General features: G+C 43.6%; 1 protein-coding gene across 2 annotated transcripts in view; it reads left to right on the forward strand.

Moving 5' to 3' along the window:
* PDE6A (phosphodiesterase 6A) overlaps positions 1 to 18,597 on the forward strand; it is a 98,054-nt gene that overhangs the window by 67,897 nt on the left and 11,560 nt on the right. For both annotated transcript variants that reach the window (XM_003934007.4, XM_010344533.3), the window contains 4 exons: positions 3,755 to 3,864; positions 5,382 to 5,469; positions 5,669 to 5,769; positions 6,500 to 6,607. In XM_003934007.4, the coding sequence (XP_003934056.2) occupies positions 3,755 to 3,864; positions 5,382 to 5,469; positions 5,669 to 5,769; positions 6,500 to 6,607 (407 nt within the window). The remainder of the gene's footprint in view (positions 1 to 3,754; positions 3,865 to 5,381; positions 5,470 to 5,668; positions 5,770 to 6,499; positions 6,608 to 18,597) is intronic.

Below are 18,597 nucleotides of genomic sequence, written 5' to 3' on the forward strand. Positions count from 1 at the left end.
GTTTATTAAATAGGTTATCATAGGTAATTTGACTTGGATCAATCTTGTAGAGTTCATTTAAACTGTATATCTTACCAATTTCAGTACTGGCTGACTTAGCATAAAAATCTACCAAATCAAAAAAAAAAATCTACCAAATCTTTTTTTTAATTTTCAATTATTTTTTATTCTGCTTAATATTGAGTTAGCAGTTTTATGAACCAGTCAGTTTCTTCATTGGAATTCTGGGAATTCTTCCCCAGTCCAATGGTATGATCTTATGAAGAGGAAACACTTTAGGCTTATAGCTGCTCAGAAAGCAGCAGAGTGAAAAACCGTCTGTGGATGATGAGACTTTACATGGTAATGGTTAAAGATGTCATGAGCGTTCATTACAATAATAACACAATTGACAAGGAAATTTGGTTATTTCTGTCACAAACATTTTAAGACAATAACTAAAATTGTGACTGACAGTGTTATACCAGAAATACTAGATTTCTCTGAATTTTATACAGTTTTGAAACACATTAATAACACATCCATAGAATATAACTCAAAGAAGATTTAGCATTAATTGTATTTGACAATGCTTTCCTTATAGTTTAATATACCAAATAAGCCTAATTAGTTTAATGTCTCTCTTTTTACAAGAAGAGATATCTTTTTAAGATGATCCAAGTGTTCATCTGAAAAATTCCAAAGTTAATCTGCAGTCAAGAAAAATACTTATTTTAGAATATTATTTTGGGGCGGGGTGTGGTGGCACATGCCTATAATCCCAGCACTTTGGGAGGCCAAGGCGGGCGGATTACTTGAGGTCAAGAGTTTGAGAGCAGCCTGGCCAACATGGTGAAACTCTGTCTCTACCAAAAATGTTTTAAAAAATTAGCCAGGTGTGGTGGCATGTGCCTAATCCCAGCTACTCAGGAGGCTGAGGCAATAGAATCACTTAAACCCAGGAGGCAGAGATTGCAGTGAGTTGAGATCATGCCACTGCACTCCAGCCTGGGTGACAGAACGACACTCTGTCTCAAAAAAAAGAACATGACTTTGGGAAGTTTCTAAAAAATATCAAAGGTTTAAAATGCTTATTCTTTTTTTTTTTTTTTTTTTTTTTTTTTGAGACGGAGTCTTGCTCTGTCACCCAGGCTGGAGTACAGTGGCATGATCTTGGCTCACTGCAACCTCTGCTTCCTGAGTTCAAGCGATTCCCCTGTCTCAGCAGCCCAAGTAACTGAGGTTACAGGTGCGTGCCACCAGGCCCAGCTAATTTTTAATATTTGACCATGTTGACCAAGCTGGTCTCGAACTCCCAACATCAAGTAATCCACCCACCTCAGCCTTCCAGAGTGCTGTGATTACAAGAAAGAGCCATTGCACACAGCGCAAAATAAGATTATTTAGCCCAGTGTGGTGGCATGCACCAGTAGTCCCAGCTACTCAGGAGGCTGAGGTGGGAGGATCATTTGAACCCAGGAAGTCCAAACTGCAGTGAGTTGCAGTTGTACCACTGCACCCTAGCCTGGGTGACAGAGGGAGACTCTGTCTCAAAAAGAAAAGAAAAGAAAAGAGAAAAGATCACTGTGAACAGTAGTCATTCACTTGACCAAAGTGATAAATAAAAGACTTCAAAGGCAAACACAGAAAGTTACATACCTATAGAAAGACCTTAGCTCTTTTAATAAAGAAATCTCCATTTTCTTAGGTGATCAAAAACCGGGTAAAGACAACCTGGAGTACAGGAAATTAATTTGATAAAGCACAGAATCTTTGTTTCCTAGGCCAATGAAAAGATAAATTTCCTTTTAAAAGCAGACCAATACTCCAAGAAAACTTTGTTGTTTTAAAAGAGAGGTCTAAATTCCAGTTTTACATCAGTGTATGTTGGCTGTTAATGTTCAAGATAGCATTAATATAAAAATTTTAGAAAAACTTAAAAATAATTTTCTTCCATCTTAGCCAACTTAATGACAGAAGCAATTACAATTAATCTCTATCCTCTTAGATTTTTTTTTTTTTTTTTTTTGAGACATGGTTTGCTCTGTCACATAGGCTGGAGTGCAGTGCTGAGAACACATGGCTCACTGCAGTCTTTCTTGACCTCCCGGGCTCAAGCGATCCTCCCACCTCAGTCTTTCAAGTGCTAGGTTTCGAAGGGAAGGTGAGGGTTAAAGAAAGACACACACAAACACAAAGAGGGCAGCTCAACAGCAAATGCCCGCTTTATGTCCAGCATAAAACCTACAGAAGTGGGGACCAGCCTAATGCCAGAGCCCACCGCTGCTCATAGGATATAGGTATGGGTGGGAGGGCTCTGGGCAGTATGGCTTGTTGCCTGGCAGGATGTTAATAAGATGTTCTCATGATGAGGCAGTTGCGCCCTTGTCCTGGAGGGATGCCATCGTGGTATGTCTTGGACTTTTACCCAGCAGGATATACTAGGATGTTTCTTTAGTTGGGCCTTTGTCCGCCTTGTGGTCAGGTAGTTATGCAGGATGTTTCTCACGGCCCAAACCCCCGTGAAAAGTTTCACTTTGACCAACTTCTGTAAAATAATGGGGAGGCTACAAAATGGTACAGTTTGGACCAACACCAAGTAGCTGGAACACAGTATGTGCCACCGTGCCCAGCTACATTTTTAGTTTTTTAGAGACAGGGTCTGGCTGTGTTGCCTAGGCTGGTCTTGAACTCTTAGGCTCAAGTGGTCCTCCTGCTTCAGCCTCCCAAGGGCTAGGATTACAGGCGTGAGCTGCCATGCCTGGCCCTATCTTATTTTTTGTTTCTTTCATCTTGACTATTCTATGCACCTCATGTAAGTGAAATCTTACAGTATTTGTCCTTATGTGTCTGACGTATTTCACTTAGTATAATGTTTTAAAGCTTATCCATGATACAATTTTATGGCTGCGTAGTGTTCTATTGTTGGACTTGGAAATGTTTTCAGTCTTTCACTATTACAAACAGTGTCACAATATCCTTGGAGGAACTTATCTTTGTGTATTCGTGTCCCTATTTTTGGCTCAGAGGTTCGGAGACCTTTATGTTTTAATTAAAATTATTTCCCCTCCAGATCATGATGCAAATCCCTGCCCTTCCTCATCCTCATTCCTTCCCCCTTGGCCGAAATGGTCAGGCCAGAGTAGGTGCTAGGGCCGGAAGCAGGAATTCTGACCAGGCGATCATAGAAGGTAACAAGAACACCACGTAGAGTGAGTTCTTTCTTAAAGGCAGCATCAGCTCTCCAGAGCGCTTTCCCACGTTTTGTTTCAACATCCAGCATCAACAAGGAGTTAAGTGTCTGGCAGAATCACAAGGAAGGATTCCTCGAGGCTGCGCTTAAACCAGTAGACCTGGTTTGAAAATTTTGTTTTACCAGTCTGTCCGTGTTCAGAAACTCTCCAAATCCTAAAACCTGACCTGACCTCTACAAGTTTCTCAAAAATCACCTAATCTAATATGTTCCACCCCCTGTATGTAGATTGGGCTACTGAGGTTCAGAGTGAGATGAGACCAGCGAAGGTCAACTCAGAAACAGGGTGACCGGTTGTTTCCATTTACCTGGTACTTTCCCCATTCCAGCACCGAAAGTCCCACATCCCAAAAAAAACCCCTCAGCCCTGGGCAGTCCTCCGGTCAGCCTCTGGGGCCAGGATACAGCCAGGATCAGACCCATGCTTCCTAGTTCTGGGCCCTCCTCCTCACACCTGCCTTTTCAGCCCTGCTTCCAGCCCCTACACAAAAGAAATGATTTGCTTTCTGCTTGCCCTTCCAGACGGGAAAACTGAAGCGCTACTTCACGGACCTGGAGGCCTTGGCCATGGTCACTGCTGCTTTCTGCCATGACATCGATCACAGAGGCACCAACAACCTCTACCAGATGAAGTGAGTCAGCCTCCCTCCCCACCCCCAGCCCTCCGGATTTATTATCCAGTTGTATGTGGCCTCCAGGCAGGCTCACTGGCCAACAGGGAAGTCTTGTGCTCCACAGATTCCCACTGCCTTCTGTCCCTGGGATCTGAGTCTCCTCCTGTAGCAGCCAGAATAATGACCCCCCAAAGATGTCCAGATCTCAAATCCCTGAGCTGGGGAATATGTTGTCTTACATTCAAAAGGGACTTTGCAGATGTGATTAAGTTGAGGATCTTGAAATACAGGGAGTATTCGAGTGGGCCCCATGTAGTCCCAAGGGTCCTTATAAGAGGGAAGCAGGAGGTCAGAGAGGAGAGGTGATGCTACTCTTTGTAGATGGAGGCACGGGCTACAAGCAAGGAGGTGGCCTCCAGAAACTCAAAAAAGCAAGGAAACAGATTCTCCTCTGAAGCCCCAAGAAGGAAAGCAGCCATAAGGACCCATTTCAGACTTCATACAAAGCTGTAAAATGAGGCATTTTATTGTTTTAAGCCATTGAGTCTGTGGCAGTTTGTCACAACACCCATAGAAAACTAATGCATTAAACTCCTTTCTTGTCTCCTTCCTCTACTACCTGCTGTGCTAATTAGGGCCAAGATGTTAAGTAACCAGTAATGGTTCGTTCATTCATCTCTTATTTATTTATTTTTTTGTTTATTTATTTATTTTTATAGAGACAGGGTTTCTTCATGTTGGGCAGGCTGGTCTTGAACTCCCAACCTCAAGTGATCCACCTGCCTTGGCCTCTCAAAGTGTTGGAATTACAGGCGTGAGCCACTGCACCCAGCTCCATCTTGTATTTATAATGCTTCTAATATAGGTGGTAGGCTCTATGCTAGGCAAAGGAGGTACTCAGATGAGCAAAACAGCCCCTGTCCTCACAGAGCTTATATTTCACACAGCCCATGAAGCATAGTCCTTGAGCCATGATCTCACTGGATCCTCACAACCACCCAGTGGGCTGGGCAGACAAGGGATTAATGTGATCCCTACTTACACAGAGAAAACTGAGTCTCTGCTCAGGGCCCATGGCCTGTAAGTCATTAACAAGCTCTGAGATCATGCTGCTCTGACCCTTCTCAATACTTCCATGCTGCTCTGGGGCTAGAGTTGTATTTACATTTTACATTTTGAGACTCTAAATACTTAGCACAGTGTGTGGCACATAGTAAGTGCTCAACAAATATTTATCGAATTCAGAAATAAATATTCAAGACTCGGATATGAAGAATCAGGGCTAGATGATCTCAAAGCATGGGCCAATGCTAATGTCCCTAAAATCCTTTACTGCATTGTGTGTGTTTGTGGCTTTTTCTGGGGGAGGGGGTCCACACTATTTAGTAGATCCTCTAATGAGTTCATGACCCAAAAGTAGCTTGAAATCGCTTGTGGAGAAGGTTAAAGACGGAGGCAGGAGACTTAATATTTAGTCCTAATTTTCTATTGTCCATTCCGTATTGATTATCTCTCTCTCTCTCTTTCTCATTCAGATCCCAGAACCCACTGGCCAAGCTGCATGGGTCCTCTATCTTGGAAAGACACCACTTGGAGTTTGGCAAAACATTGCTCAGAGACGAGGTAGGATGAGGGCCAAGGGTACACCAGCCGCCGGGCGTGGATCAGAGACCCCATCTCACAAGCAGCCTGAGTGTGGCCTGGAAGCATTCTTTCCATTGGCCTGGACTGCCTCTGCCGTCATCTGGGGCAGCCACTGGTCGATGGGTGACTTTACTGCCAGCGTCAATTCTCTCCCATCTTGCCTGTTTTTTTGTTTTAGAGCCTGAATATCTTTCAAAACCTGAATCGTCGACAGCATGAGCACGCCATCCACATGATGGACATTGCAATCATTGCCACAGACCTCGCCCTGTATTTCAAGTTGGTATTTCTTCTTTTTTTAATAGTAACAATGATTATATATATATATATATATATATATAAAATAAAAAAAATATGTATATATATATGTATATATATATATACATATTTTTTTTTTTGAGACAAGATCTCACTCGGTTGCCCAGGCTAGAGTGCGGTGTCACCATAACAGCTCACTGCCTCCTGGGCACAAGTGATCCTCCCACCTCAGCCTCCTGAGTGGCTGGGACCACAGGAACACCACCATGCCTGGATAATTTTTTAATTTGCTATAAATATGGGTTCTCATTATGTTGCCCAGGCTGATCTCAAACTCCTGGGCTCAAGCCATCCTTCTGCCTGAGCCTCCCTAAGTATTGGGATTACCGACAGGAGCCACTGCACCCAGCAACAATGATGATATGAAAAAACATTATTGTGTGTCAGGCACAACACGTGTGTTATGGACACATTGATTCTTGCAACAACTCTGTGAGTTAGATTATTACCCCCATTGTACAGATGGGAACACTGAGATTCAGGACAAGAGATTTGCTAAGATTAGATAACAAATCAGTGGGAGAGACTTAGGTTAGAGCTAGGTCGTCACTCCCAGGCCTGGGTTCTTTCAACCTTGTTCTGTGACTTCTGTTGATTTAATAAGCCTCCATCTGAATCAGCCAGTGTTAGCAGCTCAGGTGTTGCCTTATTCTACAACTTGCTCCCTTTACTAAACTGGTGTGTCTTGTAGGAAGAGGACAATGTTCCAGAAGATCGTGGATCAGTCTAAGACGTACGAGAGTGAACAGGAGTGGACGCAGTACATGATGCTGGAGCAGACACGGAAGGAAATCGTCATGTGAGTTGGGATGGGGTTAAAACCTGACACTCTTAGGCTTAGGATCATGGGGTGAGACGTTGCACTGACAGCTCTTGTTGCCCTCAACAAGCCTTCACACTCTTTCATTTTGGAGGCCTTCAACATAAGAAAAAATGAACTTATGCCAAATTCCAGTTGCACAAGCCATGTGTTTAATCTTTATTTTCGCACTAATAATGCAAGACAATATATTATTTTTTTATTTATCTGTATATAAAAATATGTTATTTGAAGTATTTCAATCATAATATCTAGGATTTGGGTGATAAACTGGTATAACTTTCACATTTTTGATACAATGAAAAGCATGCTATACCAATTAAGGGTGTTGTTGTTGTTCTGTTTTTTGTTTTGAGACAGAGTCTCACTCTGTTGCCCAGGTTGGAGTGCAGTAGCAAGATCTTGGCTCGCTGCAACTTCCTCCAAGATTCAAGTGATTCTCCTGCCTCAGCCTCCCTAGTACTGGGATTACAGGCATCCACCACCATGCCCAGCTAATTTTTGTACTTTTAGTCAAGACAGGGTTTTGTCATGTTGCCCAGGCTGGTTTTGAACTCCTAACCTCAAGTGATCCACCCACCTTGGCCTCCTAAACTGCTGGGATTATAGGTGTGAGCCATCATGCCCAGCCCCAATTAAAGTTTGAGTGACAGTTAATGTGTCACTCAAAATATGGAGGCTTAATTTTTTCAGTATTCTTTTACATAGGACAACAACCTGCAATATAGCTGTGCATTCACAGATCGGTGATGGTTGATATGAAATTTATAGTGCGTGGTGTGGCATTGTTGGTCATGAGACTCGTATTTAAGTTGTCTGGTGAATGTCTTTTTTCAGTTTTCTCAATGTGCTTCCATGATTCACCTCAACTGACAATGGGGTGAGAAATGTAAATCTGAGGCCTTTTGTGCATATGTGGCCCAAGCCAAATTGTTCCCTGGCTCCTCTGTGACGGGTCCTGGGCACTGAAGGCAATGGTCAGGAAAAGTTGCAGGGGAGACAGGGCCTGACCAGTTGCGTAGGAGGCATTGCCTTATTGTTTAGCCCCAGATGCTTCTGTAGAAATGAGACTCGATTAAGTCACAAGCATTGCAAGTGTCTGCAGTAGAGAAGAGGAGACCACTGGCACAGGCTCCAGAAAGAGGGGGCGGCAGCCAGTTGCCACTCCAACCCTGCAATTGTCCAACCAGGCCTCCTGCAAAGGTCCCCTGATCCTGGGAGCGGTGCAGTCTGCCTTCACTGAGCAAGGGGCACGCTCAGCCCATGGTTACTCACAGGCTGACCAGGAGCTGCCCGCCACCCCCCGACTATTTATTTATTTATTTACTTATTATTTATTTTTGAGACAGGGCCTTGCTCTATTGCCCAGGCTGGAGTGCAGTGGCGATCAGGGCTCACTGCAGCCTCAACCTTCCAGGCTCAAGCAATCCCCTGAGCTCACCCTCCTTAGTGGCTGGGACTACAGGCACCGCCACTACACCTGGCTACTTTTTGTATTTTTGGTAGAAACAGGTTTTGCCATGTTGCCTAGGCTGGTTTTGAACTCCTGAGCTCAGGTGATCCACCTACCTTGGCCTCTCAAAGTGCTGGGATTACAAGTGTGAGTCACCATGTCCATCCACATTTATTTATTTATGATTTCAACTTTTATTACACATTAAAGGATACATGGGTAGGTTTATTACATGGGTATATTGTGGGACACTGAGGTTTGGGGTACAAACGATCCCATTACTCAGGTAGTGAGCATAGCACTCAGTAGGTGGGTTTTTAGCCCACACTCTCCTCCCTCTCCCATCTGGTGGTCCCCAGGATCTATTGTTGCTGTCTTTGTGTCCATGTATATTTAATGTTTAGTTCCCACCTGTAAGTGAGAATATGCAGTGTTTGGGTTTCCATTCTTGTGTTAATTGGCTTAATAGAATAGCCTCCAACATCATTACTGTTCCTGCAAAGGCCGTGTTTTTTTTTTTTTTTTTTTATGGCTGCACAGTATTCCATGGTATATGTGTATTATGTTTGCTTTATCTAATCCACTGCTGCTAAGCACCGAGTTTGATTCTGTGTTCTGCTGTTTTGCATAGCATTGTGATGAACGTGCAAGTTTATGTGTCTTTTGGTAGAATTATTTGTGTTCTTTTGGATACGTACCCACTAATGGGATGTTGGGGCAAATGGTAATTCCACTTTAAGTTCTTGGAGAAATCTTCAAACTGCTTTCCACAGTGGCTGAACTACTTTATATTCTCACCAGCAGTGCGTAAGTATTCCCTTTTCTCCATAGCCTTACCAGCATCTGTTATGATTTGACTTTTTCTTTTCTTTTTTTTACTGAGACGGAGTCTCACTCTGTCACCCAGGCTGGAGTGCAGCAGTACGATCTCAGCTCACTGCAATTTCCACCTTCTGGGTTCAAGCAATTCTTGTGCCTCAGCCACCACAGTAGCTAGGACTACAGGCATCTGCCACCATGCCCAGCCAGCTTTTTGGATTTTTGGGTAGAGATGGGGTTTTACCATATTGGCTAGGCTGGTCTCGAACTCCTCACAAGTGATTTGCCTGCCTCGGACTTCCAAAGCGCTGGGATTACAGGCATGAGCCACAGTTCCCAGACTTCATTTGACTTTTTAATAATTGCCATTATGACTGGTGCCAGGTGGTATCTCATTATGGTTATTTGCTTATTAACTTCTGTTTTTTTCCCTAATGTTTTTCTTTTTCTGATTTCTGTAGCTAGACATTTCAAAATGGCTCAGCAAAAGGATTAAATAGTTGGAAGTAACACCGTGCTGTTGGATAGAGGGACTTGATATTAGAAAGTTGTCTATTCTCCCTAATTAATTATTCATTTAAGGGTGATTTCAAAAAAACAACAACAACAACAACAACAACAAAAAAAAAAACCCTACTTTATTCCAGGAGAATTAGGAAGCTGATTGAAAAATTCTTATTTGAAATGAGTATGCAAGAATAGCCAGAAAAAGAAAAACAATTAAAAAAAGAATGGCTAGAAAACTCTGACATAGAAGAGTAATAGTGGTAACCAGCAGAACTAAAGGCAGTTCAGTCCTAGGCAGGAGAAGTCATTCACATCAATAGGATGATCTTAAGGACTATGTCTGTGCTCAAAGCGGATTTTCTACCAGTGGAGAAAGGTGTAAGTTCATCAGTGGTGTTGGGACAATGGAGGGGCCACGAAGTTAGATCCCTACCTCACTCCTTACACCAAAATAAACTCCAGATGAGTCAAAAATTTTAAAATAATGAGGGAAAGAAAAGACAGCACGAAGAAAGCATGGAAGAATTAAGAAGAATAATTTCAGAGCAAGATTTTCAAAATGTGGCACGAGGCTGGGTGCAGTAATCCCAACAATTTGGGAGGTCAAGGCAGGCAGATCACCTGAGGTCTAGAGCTGGAAACCAGCCTGGCCAACATGGTGAAATGTCATCTCTACTAAAAACCTGTTTCTACCAAAAATTTAGCTAGGCGAGGTGGTGGGCACCTGTAATCCCAGCTACTTGAGAGGCTGAGGTAGGAGAGTCCCTTTAACCCAGGAGGTGAAGGTTGCAGTGAGCCAAGATTGCGCCACTGCACTCCAGCCTGGGTGACAGAGCAAGACACCATCTCAAAATAAATAAATAAATAAATAAATAAATAAGACATGAAATCCATAAATTCATAAAATTAGATGGAGAAATCTGACTATGAAATAATTAAGGTTTTCTGTACAACACACAAAAACACATGCCCTAAGTAGAAATGTAAGTGATAAGCTGGAAGAAGATATTTGCAACACTTCTAAGAGAAAAAGATCTAATTTCTTCAGTAAATAAAGCGTTAATACAATTCAAGAAAAAGACTAATCCAATAGAAAACTGGCAAAAGGCGCAAACCAACAGTTCCCAGAAAAGTTCCAGTGGGATATAAACCTATGAAAAGATGATGACTAGAAAACTACAGTGAGATATAATGTTTAACTCCTATTGGCAAAGATGAGAGCATTTGCTAACATATTGTGTTGGGCAGATTGAGGGAAAGGGCCACCTGATTCCCCATGTGGGAGTGTAAACAGGCCCAGCCTTTGCAGAGGGCGATTTGGTAACACCTATCCAAGCTGTAAGTGCTCATGCCCTTTGACCCAGCAATCCCACTTCCAGGATTTCCTCTCCGGATATTCTCCCACACGTACACAAAGCATGTGTACAGAGTTATTTGTTACAGCATTGATTGTAGCACAAACAAGATTGAAAACAATCTAAATACCTAGCAGTGGGGAACTAGGTTAAAGAAACGATAACACTTTCATACAATGGAGTATCTTACAGACTTACAAAGAAATGACATCAAATGAAAGGTATTATGTTTACCTTAAAAAAAGAAAAAAAACCAGGAGCAGGAACCCAATCATTGTCAAAGTCAAGGTGATGCTTATGTAGGCACCCTCAGATGATGGCACACACACACCCCAGGAACTCGTATCCTATCCTGGATAGCCTTAAGGAAATCAGTGTTTTCTTTCATAATATTAATGTTCCTGAGAAAGAAGCAGCGAAGTAGGCACAGCATTCTCTCATTTCCCACCTTACAAAATAAAGCCAACTCCACTCTTTCTTGAATCTTCCTGCAGTGCATTGTCCTAGAGACAAAAACCTCTGGGCTTTGAAATATAGGATGACTATTTCAAATACAGTGATCTGTGGGTATACTCAGCGGGCCGGCTCCAGGAACCCCTACTATACCAAAATCTGTACAAACTCAAGTCCCTCAGTCAGCCGGGAAAAACCCTTGGATATGAAGAGTCAGCCCTCCCTATACATGGGTTTTGCATCTTGCAATCCATGTTCAGTTGAAAAAAGCTTCATGTGTAAGTGGACCTGCGTAGTTCAAACCTGCGTTGATCAAGGGCCCACAGGTCACAGCCTCTTATAATTAAGGCATTATAAATCTAAGGAAGGGGCCAGGCCCAGTGGCCACATCTGTAATCCCAGCCCTTTGACAGGCTAAGGCAGGTGGATCACTTGAGGTCAGGAGTTTGAGGCCAGCCTGGCTAACATGGCAATACTCCATCTTTACCAAAAATACAAAACTTAGCTAAGCGTCATGGTGTGTGCCTGTAATCCCAACTACTTAAGAGGCTGCGGTGTGAGAATTGCTTGAACTGGGGAGGCAGAGGTTGCAGTGAGCTAAGATTGCACCACTGTACTCCAGCCTAGATGACAGCCAGACTCTTTTTAAATTTTTGTAGAGATGAAAAAGGGTCTGAATATGTTGCCCAGGCTGATCTTAAACTCCTGGGTTCGGCCAGGCACAGTAGCTCATGCCTGTAATCTCAGCACTTTGGGAGGCTGAGGCGGGTGGATCACGAGGTCAGAAGTTTGAGATCAGCCTGGCCAACATGGTGAAACCCCATCTCTACTAAAGATACAAAAAATTAGCTAGGCATGGTGGTGTGTGCCTGTAATCCCAGCTACTCCAGAGGCTGAGGCAGAATTGCTTGAACCCAGGAGGCGGAGGTTGCAGTGAGCCGAGATTACACCACTGCACAATCAGCCTGGCGGCAGAGCGAGACTCTCTCAAAAAAAAAAAAAAAAAACTCCTGGGTTCAAGCCATCCTCCCACCTCAGCCTCTGAAAGTGCTGGGATTACAGGTGTGAGTCACTGGACCCAGACTAGTTGTTCGAGTGTTTACAGCTTTAATTTCCAGGCACTCCCCCTGAACCCCACCCCCATTCCCAGCCACTGGGTGGGATTGTACTGAGGGATAGCAGCAATGAATGATTTTTCCTTTAAATATCTTACTGCTTTCAGAGAATGTATCACTGTCCAGGGACCATGGCATTGAGCAAGGCACATCAGTAATGAGTACTGAAGGTGGCAGCAACTGACTGAACCCACACCACTGGCTTCTTTCCATCATCTGTCTTTACAATTTTTTTCTTTCTTTTTTATTTGGCCAATAGTCTCTCAACAGAATCACGTTATCTATTATCTATCTATCTATCTATCCGTCTAATCTACCTACCTACCTTCCATATACTTCTACCTTTCTTAGAATTAAAAATATAAGATAAATTGTATGCATTGTAACATGCCTTATTTAAATTTAAAAATAGGAGCTGGGCATAGTGGCTCACACCTGTAATCCTAGCACTTTAGGAGACTGAGGCACGCGAATCGCTTGAACCTGGGAGGCGGAGGTTGCAGTGAGCCATGATCATACCACCATACTCCAGCCTGGGTGACAAAGTAAGACTCTGTCTTGATTTTTTTTTTTTTTTTAAATTATCCAGGTATGGTGGTGCATGCTACTTGGGAGGCTGAAGTGGGAGGATCACTTGAGCCCAGGAGTTCCAGGCTACACCTAGCTATGATCATGCCACTGCATTGCCCTCTAGCCTGGGCAACAGAGACTCTAGTGAAAAAAAAAAAAAAAAAAGAGGGGGGAGGGGAAATTGGCAAAAAAAATAGGTGCTGAATCCTAGTTCAGTCTAATAACAAGAAATATTCATTCATTAACCAATACTTTTTGAAAATCCCATCCTATCTTGTTAATGGACGAATTTCAAAAAAAGGTACTTTGAGTATTTAATAATTATTTGTAAAAATGGATGGTATACTTTGTTGTTTAACTGTATAATAATAACTTAATCCAAGAGAAAAATTTTCAACAATTAGAGGCTTATGAGCAAAGAAAAATTTTTAATTATATAATTTAAATATATGGATATAATTGGTTACAGGTAATTATGAAAGTTGGCCAGTGAAAGACTTTCAAGCATATACGTAGTATACACACACACACATATACAGAAACACATATGCATATATCTGTATACGTACACGCACAATATTAGGATAAAATTCTATGGGAAGTCAAGTGGAAACAGACGTTTACAGAGACAAGGAAAGACGTAAAACTCTAGACTCTTAAAGAAAATCTTGTTCATGTGCTTTTATCATGGGTAAAGAATGATATAGCAAATTTATTTTTAAAAGCCAGTATGGCTGGGCATAGTGGCTCACATGTGTAATCCCAGCACTTTGAAGAGGCTGAGGCGGGAGGCCTTGAGCTCAGGAGTTTGAGGCCAGTCTGGGCAACACAGTGAGACCTTGTCTCTACAAAAAATAAAGATTTATCTGGGTGTGGTGGATGCATCTCTGGTCCCAACTACTCAGGAGGTTGAGGTGGAAGGATTGCTTGAGCCCAAGAGGCCGAGGCTGCAGTGAGCCCTGATGGTGCCACTGCACTCCATCCTAGGCAACAGAGTGAGACCCTGTCTCAAAAAACCAAACCAAAACAAAACAAAAACCAAAGTCAGTATGTATAATGTGCTATAAATTAGATCCTTTGCAAGTTTTAAACCTGTGATGTAATAGTTTAAGATGTCAACTTAAAAATGTGCAAGAAGGTAGCAGTTTTCAAAAGTCTTTAGGTAGGGATTTAGCAAAAAATGTTGGGAGACCTATAATGCAGTGTTTCTCAATCTTAGCCCTGTTGACACTTGGGGCTGGCAGCCCTGTTGTGGAGCTGCCCTGCACATTGTGGGGTGCACAGGACTAGACACCAGGAGCACCGCCTCCTTCTCCCCTGTTGTGACGATCAAAAGTGTCTCCAGACATTGCCAAATATCCCCGTGGGGCAAACATTGGCCTGGGCTGTTTGCTATAAAGCCATCTCGGGGCCCATTGCTCAGGTGTATACTTGGAATGTCTTCACACCTGAGTAGTGTGCAGCTGTTACACACTTGGAGCTTCGGTATCAGACAGCCTGGGTTCAAATCTCAGCTTTTTCATTTATTGGTGGTGTGGCCTTGAGCAGGTGACTTACTCCCTCACCTCAGTTTCCTCATCTGCTCCATGAGGATCGTGGTAGTGCCTACTTTGTGGACTGTCATGGGGCTGAGCTGAAGTATGTGGAACGCGGTAGGTAGTGGAGTTCCGTGCTTCCTGTGGTAGAAGAAGGCATGTATATTTAGTCTTTGTGCCCGGGTCCTGACAGAGATTCTAAACCCCTTGGAATTTCCTGAGTGATAGGAGTGTCTTTTGTTCTGATGGGATGACTCTTGGCAGGACCCTAGACAGTTTCAGGCTGGGGCTTGTCACCAGAAAGAACAGGGCTTCATTTGAAGGCTGGAAATTTCAGCTCCATCCCCATCCTCCAGGGAGGGATGAGGCTGGAGACTGAGTTAATTGCCAGTGGATAATGACTTCATCAGTCATGCTTCTGTGATAAAAGGGTCCATAAAAACCTTTCAAGAGCAGGGTTGAGAGAGTTTCTGGTGTGGTGAATGCATCCAGGTGCTGGGCAGCTGGCATGCCTTCCCCCTCCCGTAACTTCTTCTATGCATCACATTTATTTAGCTGTTTCTGAGCTATATCCTTTATAATAAACCAGAAAATGTAAATAAAATCTTTGCCTGAGATTTGTGAGCTGAGCTAGCAAATGACTGAACCCAAACACAAGGAAACATTTCAACTTTGTTGCCAAGTCAGATAGAAGTACAGGTAATTTGGGGACCCGATGCATGTGGCTGGCCTCTGAAGTGAGGCAGTCTTGTGGGACTGAACCCTTAAACGTGTTGGGTCTGATGCTAACTATAGGAATTTAGTATCAGAGTTGAAGTGAATTGTAAGACACCTGGTGTCAGGATTGGGTGTTGTGAGGAAAATCCTAACATTTCCTTCCTGTGTTTTGATTATCTCGGAGTACTTATGCTCACTGGCTTCCTGTGGCTGGAGGTCCACTCCTAACCCCTTGATATGCCCAAAGCCAGTTGACTTTTCTCTTTAAAAGACAGAGTCTGGCTCTCTTGCCCAAACTGGATTGCAGTGGCATGATCATAGCTCACTATAGCCTCAACCTCCTGGGCTCAAGTGATCCTCCTGCCTCAGCCTCCTGAGTAGCTAGGACTACTTCAGTATTTTTACTCTAGGGCCAAGATATTGTAGAAACTCTAGAGTGAGGGTGTGACTTCTTATTCTTCATCAAACTCTTGACATTTCCACTTAATTCCAGATTTTGCTTCTGACAGTCTGACCAAACCAGGAGTTGGAAGAGCTCACAGATCCTCTAGTACTGTGACGTTTGTGTATGGCTCGTAAGCTAAGATTTTTTTAATGTGGCTATAACATTTTTTAATGGTTGAGGGGAAAATCAACAGAATAATATTTCATGGCCAGGCGTAATGGCTCACAACTGTAATCTCTGCCCTTTGGGAGGCCAAGGTGGGAGGATCATTTGAGGCCAGGAGTTTGAGACCAACCTGGTCAACATGATGAAACCTGTCTCTACCAAAAAAAACCAAAAATTAGCTGGACGTGGTGATGCACACCTATAATCTCAGCTACTCAGGAGGCTGAGGCAGGAGAATTGTTTGAACCTGGGAGGCGGAGGTTGTAGTGAGCCTAAATCGTGCCACTGCACTCTAGCCTGGGGGATAGAGTGAGACTCCGTCTCAAAAAAAAAAAAGTATCTCATGACAAATGAAAATCATAAGAAATTCAAATTTCAGTCTCCATAAATAAGACTGTATTCTCTGGCAGAGGGCCACGTTCTGACTTCGGTGGGTCCTAGGCAAATAAGTAAAAACAAATTATATTGTATAACTGCGTTAGTATGAAGACAAATACAATCCAGGCTAAATTCATTCTTACATATTCATTCTTATTGGGTCCTTTTTTCCTGCTGATCTTGAAAGAAATGGAAATATTTTCATGGGCCCTGGAGAGTACTGCGGGCCCTCAGTGCTCTGCTGAATGGGCAAGCTGACCCTGCTTATCCATTCTCTGCTTATCAACGGCGGCTCTCCCATCGCAGTGGCAGAGTTGAGTCTTTGCAATAGGGACTATGTGGGCTGTAAAACCTCAAATATTTACTGTCTGGCTCTTTACAGAAGGAGGTTGTCAATTCCTGGTCTAGTGTTTTACAAATGAGGAAAGTGAGGCCCAGAGAGACACAGTGACTTAGCTGGTGTCACGCAGGCATTCGTGGAGCATCAAGGACTTGGACTCAGCCACACCAGCCCTTGTCTGCACACCCACCGCTCTCTCAGACGCCTCCAAGGCCTTCCCTGAAGAATCCCCTGCCGTGCCTCCAGACAGGTGTGATTGCAGGGAGGGTCCGAGTAAGTGTCCTGAAAGGGCTGGCTAGGAGGAAGGCTGGAATGCTTTTCCTGAAAGTTGGCCGGGAGTCAGGAAGAAGTGCCACTGAGCCTCACAGCTGAGTTCAGGAAGAAACATTTGCCTTGGGGATGGTGCAGGTGGATAAGCGCTCAGCTTGCTTTTAAGAGCTCTACACACAAGGGTGACCCAGAACATGAATAAGATAAATACAGGTGCTGATAATGAAGATGAGGACACTGGGTGCATTTACAAAAGCATCTTATGTGATCATCACCTAAGTCTTAGAGAGGATATATTACATGGACCCATAAGAAACTGCTGAATTTTAACTGATTTTGACTAACAAAATCAGAATTTCTTAGCGTCCAGCCTAATATGAATATCTCATTTTACAAACGAACAGACTGGGACTCAAAGACATTAAGCAGCTTGCCCTGGACACAGTAAGTGAGGAATAGATGGAAGGCGTAATTCAGCTGTCTCATTCCAAAGCCCTGCATGGAATTTTACACTGTTGTCCCACTGACCTCCATCCCCTCCTCTTGGTGACTCATCTACTGAGAGCAAAACGTTCCCATTTCTGAGCATGCAGTATTTTTACGGGGTACTCTTGCTTCTGCATTACGACCATGTTGTCCTTTGCTCTGTTCCATCCTGACACCTGTCTCTTCCTCACTTTGCATGTCTAAACTGTCCCCAAATGCTGCTGAGTTGACTTTCTAAGTGCCATATCTGTCTGGACACATCTCTTTATTGCCACCTCTATCTCTTGTCCAGATCCTGCAGTGGCTTCCTAACTGGGTTCCCTGTGTACGTTCCTGTCCCTTCCACACCTAAGCCACAGTGATCTCTGTGAAATGCCGATCTGACCATGTCACCCTTCTGTTCTAACTCCAGTGGTTTTTCCTGTTGCTCACAGCGTGAGGACCATCCCCTCGCCACAGTCCCTGGGCTCTGCGTGGCTGCCCCGCTCCTCTGTGGAGCTTCTCTTACCAGGTCTCCCACTTGCTCTCTGAGCTCCTCCCACCTTTAAGCCCTTTGTGCCAGGCTTCCTTCTACCAGGGCCTGCACACTAGATGATCCTTCTGCCTGGAATGTGTTTCCCCCACTCCCTTCTTTACACATCCTACAGTTATCAGCTTGAGGGACACTCTCTCAGGGAAGCCCTCCCTGAACTCCCAGACCTTGGTCAGTTTCTCTTTCTCATATCATCTCCAAGAATAGAAGTCCTTTCCTTCAGAGCAGTTGTTTGCTTACATGTTAACCTGCATTTGTGGGATAAATGTGCAATTCCCCAGCACATCCACAAGATCTCTGAGAGCACGGACCATATAAGCCCAGCCTCTTCCGGGCCTGCAGACGGCCGCTTTCTCGGGGTGTTCTTCCTTGGTGGGGAAGGCCATGACCCCATGATGGGGGGTGTACCCTTATGACCTAATCTAAAACTCATCACCCTGCAAAGGCCCTGTCTTCTAATAGCATCATATTAGGGGTTAGGACTTCCGCATATAAATTTGGGAAGGGACAAACATTCTGTCCATTACAGAGAGCCCCTGTGTACCCGACAAGCCTTTGCTCCTTTGTCACCTCTTAGATGGCACCTGGACTGAGCTAGTCACTTTCATATTTGTTTTCTTTCTTTCTTTCCTTCTTCTTTCTTTCTCTCACTCTCTTTTTCTCTCTCTTTCTCTTTCTTTCTTTCTTTCTTTTTCTTTCTTTCTTTCTTTCTTTCCCTTGGACCTTCTTCTGCCATTCTACTTAGCATATTGTGATGACAGATTTTTATGCCCTGTGTTCATTGAGTGATTGTGAGCTCCCTGCAGGTCGCTCTGGATCCCCCATGCCC

The sequence above is a fragment of the Saimiri boliviensis genome, chromosome 1 (genome assembly GCF_048565385.1).
Source record: "Saimiri boliviensis isolate mSaiBol1 chromosome 1, mSaiBol1.pri, whole genome shotgun sequence".
Lineage (NCBI taxonomy): Eukaryota > Metazoa > Chordata > Mammalia > Primates > Cebidae > Saimiri > Saimiri boliviensis.